General features: G+C 52.6%; 1 protein-coding gene across 1 annotated transcript; it reads right to left on the reverse strand.

Moving 5' to 3' along the window:
• Positions 1 to 739: 739 nt before the first annotated feature.
• LOC139674222 (olfactory receptor 14J1-like) lies at positions 740 to 1,717 on the reverse strand. The gene has a single exon (XM_071560410.1). The coding sequence runs from the start codon at positions 1,715 to 1,717 to the stop codon at positions 740 to 742; it is 978 nt and encodes a 325-aa protein (XP_071416511.1).
• Positions 1,718 to 8,091: the final 6,374 nt, after the last annotated feature.

Here is an 8,091-nt window from a genome sequence, read left to right on the forward strand (position 1 = left end):
GCTCTGAAGAGGTGTCCAGCCCCTGGACCTGCCCTGCAGTGAGACCCTTTGGCCATGGTGGTGCCTGCCCAGAGCCCAGCTCTGACACAGGGGTCACATGGCCCCTTCCTGCTGCAACCACGGGGATGGCTCTGTAGGGACAAAAGGATTGTCACAGGTTACAGGACACCTTGGGGCTCCCACAACACTCAGGGCAAGAAAGGACACTGTGGAAGGGAGGGGAGCCCATCCATGGAAAGACCATGTGCTGCTGTCCTTGGCCAGGGATTCAGGGGAGCAGCAGCCCCGAGTCACAGGCACAGAGAGCGAGTGCCCACCAAGGCACCAGGGACAGCCCCAAGGGCACCAGGGCTGCTCCTTCATGGGGCAGCTGCACATTGGGCTGCTGAGACCCTCCTGAGAGCTGGGGCTGCTCCAACAGCTCCAGAGGGTGGAAGAAATGGGAGCTGAGAGAAATAATTTTTTCCTGTGTCTTTTAATGAGATCATCATCACAGGGATCCATCTGTACTTGAGTATGTTGGGTTAAGAATAAGCTGAGAGAAGGCCAAGATAATACAGAGAAACCTGACTAATACCACCATGAGTAACCTGATCTAGTGAGTGCCACCCCTGCCAGTGGTGGAGGAGTTGGAACTAGATTGATCTTTAAGGTCTCATCCCAACAGAACAGTTCTGTGATGATTGAATTCTATCACAGGTATAGAACAGAAAAATGGAAAAAGAAAAGTTATTTCTGACTATTCTTGAGGTACAATTGGAGCCCCAGTGGGGTAATTGGAAATCTTAATCTGAAATGGACTGTATTCAAAGACTTTGCAGAGCGCATCCTTGATTTCCTTGTTTCTCAGGCTGTAGATGAGGGGGTTCAATACTGGAGGAACCACTGAGTAGAGAACTGAGAATACCAGATCTAGAACGGGGGATGAGATGGAGGGAGGCTTCAGGTTAGAAAATATGGCAGTGATGACAAACAGGGAGACCACGGCCAGGTGAGGGAGGCAGGTGGAAAAGGCTTTGTGCCGTCCCTGCTCAGAGGGGATCCTCAGCACAGCCCTGAAGATCTGCACATAGGAGAAAACTATGAAAATGAAACAACCAAAAACTAAACAGGCAGTAACCACAATGAGCCCAATTTCCCTGAGGTAGGATTGTGAGCAGGAGAGCTTGAGGATCTGGGGAATTTCACAGAAGAACTGGCCCAGGGCATTGCCATGGCACAGGGGCAGGGAAAATGTATTGGCTGTGTGCAGCAGAGCATTGAGAAAGCCACTGGCCCAGGCAGCTGCTGCCATGTGGGCACAAGCTCTGCTGCCCAGGAGGGTCCCGTAGTGCAGGGGTTTGCAGATGGCAATGTAGCGGTCGTAGCACATGATGGTGAGGAGGGAAAACTCTGTTCCAATGAAGAAGACAAAGAAAAAGACCTGTGCAGCACATGCCATGTAGGAGATGGTTGTGGTGTCCCAGAGGGAGTTGTGCATGGCTTTGGGGACAGTGGTGCAGATGGTGCCCAGGTCTGTGAGGGACAGGCTGAGCAGGAAGAAGTGCATGGGGGTGTGCAGGTGGTGGTCGCAGGCTACGGCGCTGATGATGAGGCTGTTGCCCAGGAGGGCAGCCAGGGAGATGCCCAGGAAGAGCCACAAGTGCAGGAGCTGCAGCTGCCGCGTGTCTGCCAATGGCAGGAGGAAGAACTGGCTGATGGAGCTGCTGTTGAACATTTGCTGCTTCTGGATATGGTTATCTATTGAGGAGGAAAAGGCAGGACTGAGTTAGGCCAGACCATATTAGCAAAATGTATTTGACATTCAGGGTCTCTCTTTTAAGGAAGACCTTTTTGCACCCATCTCTCTTGAGTTCTGGGTTTTTCTGGCTCATGGGGACATTGAGAGCAGGGATCCTGTACTGGGCTCCTGAGGATTCATTCTTGATGTGCAGTAAGAGGCAACTGAGAACATGGGGTTACATCAAATTAAATGCACTTCTGATGTTTCAGAGTGTTTCCAGCATTGCTGCCCAACTGTGGAACAGAGCTGAGGAAATTTGGTGTATTTTATTTGGTTTCAGTTCAACTTGCCAGGAGTGGGTTTGGATGGCTGAAAACTCTGGAATTTCTAATGTGCTCCAAGTGAAATCTTGTCAGTCCAGAGAGGCAAAGGAATGGTCTCTTACTGCAATGGCAGGAGAGCTGCTCTGGTCATCAGTCCTGTTCTCAGCTGACTTGTGCTGGCAGCTTGGCCTGGAGGAGGATCACACAGAACAGTCCCCTTAAAAAGAAACAAGTCACTTCTGTGATCAGAGAAATTCAGGTTCAAAGGGACTTCTCATCTTTCCTCAGGGTGCCCCATCTTTATCCTCCCCAATTGAGAGACAGGGGGATCAGTTCAGCTGCCCAAGTACAACTGCCCAGAACATTTCCATGGATTTAGCCCTGAGGTGTCCTCTCTGTGGGATCTTATACAGAACAGAGACCCTGTGGAAGAGCTGTGCCCTTCTGGAGGGCACCCTGCAGCCCTGCAGGACACCAAGGGAAGCAGCTGAATGTCTTCAAGTTGCCTGGAGGGGACTTGGGCACTTTGCTCCCACAGACACTTCCTCACAGCAGGACCCAAAGGGTTTGTGTCTCAACAGGAACTGAACCTACCGCTCTCAATACCCCATATGGGCTCAGAAGTCCAATTGTGAGAACAGGAGCAGCACAGGCCACATCCTTCCCTGGGCTCTGGCTGCTGCCGGGCAATGCACACCTGAGCCCCCACGGGCCTGAGGGCAGAGGCTCTGCTTAGGCTGGGAAAGGAGCCCAGGGAGGAGTTGGTCAGGGGAAGGTGTCTGTGCCACAGGGCCAGCAGGGAGGTGCCCACATGCCCCTCCCCAGCATCTGTGGCAGCAGCTCCCTCTCCCTCCCTGCCTGTCTGTGCTGTGAGGAGCTGTTCCTGCCAGCAGCCACCTCCCTGTGCCCAGCTCAGCTCCCTCCAGTGCTCACACAGCCCATGCCCACCCCACTGCCCAGGGGCAGCTCTGCATGTGCAGGGGCTGCAGAGCAGATCCCAGACAAGCTGAGGTGGCTGGGAAGGGGAAGGTGTTCTGAGTAGATGTGCTTCCTGAGATGTGCCCTTGGACATGGCAGGAGGTGGAGCTGAAGCTGAGAGAAGCCCAGAGCCATTGTAGCTGAAGGACCCTGCCCTGCCCTGCCCTGCTCATCCCTGCCCTGCTCATCCCTGCCCTGCCATGAGGGGGTCACTCCTTCCACCCACACCTTCTCCCTGCAGGGCCATGGGGAGCTCCTTGACCAGGCTGAGCTGACCCTGGCAGGCAGCAGAGCCCCTGCCCCAGCACACAGAGCCCTGGGCTCCAGGACCCTGCTCTGCAGGACAGCCCTGGGCACCCCTGGCTGCACCCCCACCCTCACACCCAACAGCCATCCCTGGGAGAAGGGAACCTTCTTGCCCTGTGCCTCTGATGCTCCACACCAGGAAATCCAGGAGACCCATCCTGACAGATCCTGTCAGTGATGGCTTTTGGCAGCTTTAAGAGACATCTCTGCAACTCACCTGCACTGCTCTGCAGCCTGGCAAAGGGCTGTGAAGGTTTCTCTCCTGATGAGCCCTGACCTGTCCTCCCACCCCAGAATCCCTTCAACCTCTTTCGCACTTCCCTTGTCTACCTTTAATGCCTGCAGGTTCTGCCTTGCTCTGCCTTATGTCCTCATCCTCTCTGCTACAGGAACTGTGGGAGTCCTTCTGAAAGATCCTGGATGCTGTGGGATGTGTCAGCTTTAGGAGATCCTTGCAGGAAGGGAAGGTTAATTTTCCTACAGCCAGAGAATTCTTCATTCAAATACTGTGGAGGTTTCTCCTTTAATGAGAGCTCAGTCCCCTCCCAGCCCAGGCTGCCTCTCATCTCTGTCCCTTCTCTGCTGTGCCCTCGGTGTGTGCAGGCAGTGCCCTGAGCCCTGCTGGGCTGTGCACAGGAGCTGCTCCTGGGCAGAGCTGTCTCTCTGCAGCGCTGCCCGCTTGCCAGGAGCTCCCTGTGTGCCAGGAGCCCGGCCCAGCTCAGCAGCACAGCAACAGCCCAGGGCATTTAATGGCCCTCTGGGGGGTTTGGTGCTGAGTCCCTGAACATCAGACCCTGAGGAAAGTTAAAGTGAGATTCAAACTGTAAAGTTTCTTGCAGTGCTAATGGGTCCCACTGAGGGACACAACTGAGAAAACATCCCCAGGATTTTTTTGAGCAGAAATGTGGAAACAGGGATGACAGGTCAGAGAATCACAGAATCGTCAAGGTTGGAAGAGACTTTCAAGATCTTCTAGTCCAACTCTCATCCAAGCACCACTACAATCCTCCCTAAATCGTATTCCAAGGTGCCAAATCCAAACAGCACCTGAGCACTTCAAGATACCATCAACTCCTTTGGCTACTTATTTCATTGCCTAAAGAAACTCTCAGTGTAAAAAGAATTTTTTAATATCTAATCCGAACCTTGACCTATGCAAGTCAAGTCTGTTTCCTCTCTTTCCCTCCATATAGGCTTGGCAGAAGAGAGGGAGACTCCTGCTCACTAAGACCTCCTTTTGGGTCTTTGAAGAGAGCAACAAGGTCCTCCCTGAGCCTCCTCTTCTCCAGATTCAAGAACACCAGTTCCTCATCCAATATGTTTTTCAGACCCTTCTCCAGCTCCGTTCCCTTCTCTGGAAACACTCCAGCCCCTCAATGTCCTTGTTGCAGGGAGGGGCCCAGAACTGGACACAGCACTCAAAGTGTGGCCTCAGCAGGGCCCAGTACACAGGGACAATCCCTCCCCTGGTCCTGCTGGCCACATTATTCCTCGTACTGGCCAGGATGCCTTTGGCCTTCCTACCCACCTGGGCACACTCTGACTCATATTCAGCCACTCTCCAGCAACACCCCCAAGTCCCTTCCTGCTGAGCAGCTCTCAAGCCACACTGCCCCCAGCCTGGAACATTCCATGGGCTTGTTGTGACTCAAGGACAGGATCTGACTCTCGGCCTTATCAATCCAGCCTATTCACATCCCTCTGCGGAGCCTTCCCGCTCTCCAGCAGATCCACAGTCACTCCCACCTTGGTGTTGTCCACGACTTTTCTGAGGGTGAACATGATCCCCTTGTTCAGATCATCAATAACAATGTCAAACAGGACCAACCCCAACATTTAGCCCTGGGGAATCCCACCAGTGACCAGACCCACCACTCTCTGGGCCATCAGCCAGTTTTTCACCCAGCAAACAGTTCCCTCATCCCAGCCATGAGCAGCCAGTTTCTGCAGGAGATGCTGTGGGAGGTGGTGTCAAAGGCTTGACTCAATTCCAGAGAGACACATCCACAGCCTCTCCCTCATCTCCTGAGTGGGTCATTTTGTCATAGAAGGAGATCAGGTTGGTTAATCAGGACCTGCCTTTCCCAAACCCACAGTGACTGGGCCTGGTCCCCTGGCTGTCCTGTTTGTGTGTCTGATGGCACTCAGGATGATCTCCTCAATGGACTTCACTGGAACGAAGGTCAGGTCTGACAGGCCTGGAGTTGTCCAGATCCTCCTTCTGTCCCTGTCTGTAAATGGGCATCACAGTTTCTGATTTCCAGTCAGCTGGGACTTCTCCAGTTCACCAGGACTGCTGGGCAATGAGTGAAAGTGGCTTGGCCAGCTCTATCTCCAGCTCCTTCAGTACCCTCAGGTGCATCCCATCTGGGCCCAGGGACTTGTGTTGGTCTCGCTGCTACAGCAGGTCACTCACATTTTCCTCCTGGATTGCATGGGCTTCACTCATCTTCCATCACCAACTCTAGCCGTGGAAAATGGATATCCAAAATACAATTAAGTTTTGGTGTTAAACACCAAGGGAAAGAAGGCATTAATTCCCTCAGCCTTTTTCTCCTGCCCTGACCCTGTGCTGCCTCTGCATCCAGCAAAGGATGGAGACTCTCCTGAGTCCTCCTTTGACTGCCCATGGATTTAGAGACACATTTTTGGCTGTCTTTAACTGCAGTGGCCAAATTCAGTTCCAGTTTGTCTCTGGCCCTTCACATTTTCCCCCTCCATAACTTCACCATATCCTTGTAGTTCCCCCAAGTTTTCTGCCCCTCTTTCCAGAGGTGACACACTCTCTTTTTTTTCCTGACATCCAGCCCATGGTCTGTGTTTCACCAGGCCATACATTTTGCCCTCTGGATTGTCTCAGACCACAGAGGCACAGCTCCTGGAGCTTTGAGGTTTCCTTCTTAAAACACCTGCATCCATCCTGCACTCCTTTCTCCTTCAGGACTGACTCCCAAGGGACTCCATCCATCAGTTTCCCAAACTGGCCAAAGTCTGTCAGCTCTCAGTCCAAGGTGTCAGTTCTGTTGGTTCCCCTTCCTTCACCCACAATGGAAATCCCCATTATTTCATGGTCTCTGTGCCCAAGACAGCCCTGACCACCACATCACCCACCAGCCACAGAATCACAGAATGCTTTGGGTCATAAGTGACCTTAAAGAGCATCTTGTTCAAACCCCAGGGGCAGGAACAACTTTCACTAGACCAGGTTGCTCAGAGCCACATTCTACTTGGCCTTGAACAACTTCCAAGGATGGAGCAGCCAGAACTTCTCTGAGCAACCTGTGCCAGGGCCTCGCCAGCCTCACCATAAAGAATTTCTTACCAATATCTCATCTAACCCTTCTCTCTATCAGTGTGAAGCCATTTCCCCCTTGTCCTGTCTCTGCAGATCCTTGTAATCAGTCTCTCTTCATCTTTCTTGTTGGCTCCCTTCAGCCACAATTAGGTCACCCAAGGCCTTCTCTTCTCCAGGCTGTACAATCCCAATTCTCTCAGCCTTCCCTCATGGCAGAGCTGCTCCATCCCTCTGATCATCTTGGTGGTCTCCTCTGGACTCACTCCAAGAGCTCCATGTCCTTGCTGTGCTGGGACCCCAGAGCTGGAGGCAGCTCTGCAGGTGGAGCAACATCCAACCAGGTGTGTTCCAGCAAGGACAGTGTGGAACGTCCTGGAACCAAAGGGGACATTGTGACACCACAGAACCTCCTGGAACCAAAGGGACACTGTGACACCACAGAACCTCCTGGAACCAATGGGGCATTGATACACTTTAGGCCTTCATGGAACAAAGGAATCCAGGGAGACTGTGGAACCTCATGGAATCAAGAAGTCATTGTGACACTCCAGGGCTTTTGGAAGGAAAGCTGGGACTGTCCAAGGAAACCTGGGACACTGTGGATCCTCACGAAGCCATGGGGCAATTGTGACATGTGGGAATCAAAGGAATCCTCAGATAGTTTGGAACCTCCTGGAATCAAGGGGCCATTATTACTCTTCAGTGCCTCAAGGAACCAAAGGAACCCTGGAACATTTTGGAACCTCATGGAATGAAGAGGCCACTGTGACACCTGAGGCCTCATCAAACCAAATGAACACAGGGACACTGTGGAACCTCTTGGATATGAGGGGCCATTGTGACACTGCAGGGCCTCAGGGAACCCAGGGAATACTGAGACATTTCAGAACCTTATGGAACAAGGGGCTGTTGTTACACTGAGGAGCCTGATGGAATGAAGGGGCTTTGTGAAACTGCAGGGAATCATGGAGCCAAAGGGACTCTGGGGCACTGTGGAGACTTATGGAATCAAAGGCCTATGTGACATTGCAGGGATTAATGGAACCAAAGGAACCCTGGGAGACTGGAACCTCGTGGAATCAACGGGCCATAGTGACTTGTGAATAGCCTGGTGGAGCCAAAGGGACCCTGGGACACTGCGGAACCTCATGGAACTAAGGGGCCTTTGTGACTTGTGGGGACTCCTGGAATCAAATGAACCTCAGGACATTTTGGAACCTCATGGCATCAAGGGGCCATTGTGGCACTGCAGAGCCTTATGGACCATGGCAGGATGTCCTGCCCTGATCAGGCCCAGAATCCACTCAGAGAATGCAAACAATGCAGGCTCTCTGGGCTGAGTTACTGCTGGCACCAAGGGGCTGTGTGGGTGTTGAATTCTGCTAAAACCAGCCTGGTTCACTAAACTGCAAATGCTCATCCTGCTTTTTGGAACAGGATCTGACAGATAAGCTGCTCACTGGCCT

This window comes from Pithys albifrons, chromosome 7, assembly GCF_047495875.1.
Source record: "Pithys albifrons albifrons isolate INPA30051 chromosome 7, PitAlb_v1, whole genome shotgun sequence".
NCBI lineage: Eukaryota > Metazoa > Chordata > Aves > Passeriformes > Thamnophilidae > Pithys > Pithys albifrons.

What these genes read in the sequence shown, in the direction of transcription:
- LOC139674222 (XM_071560410.1), bottom strand. Translation starts at nt 1,717, where the DNA reads ATGTTCAACAGCAGCTCCATCAGCCAGTTCTTCCTCCTGCCATTGGCA.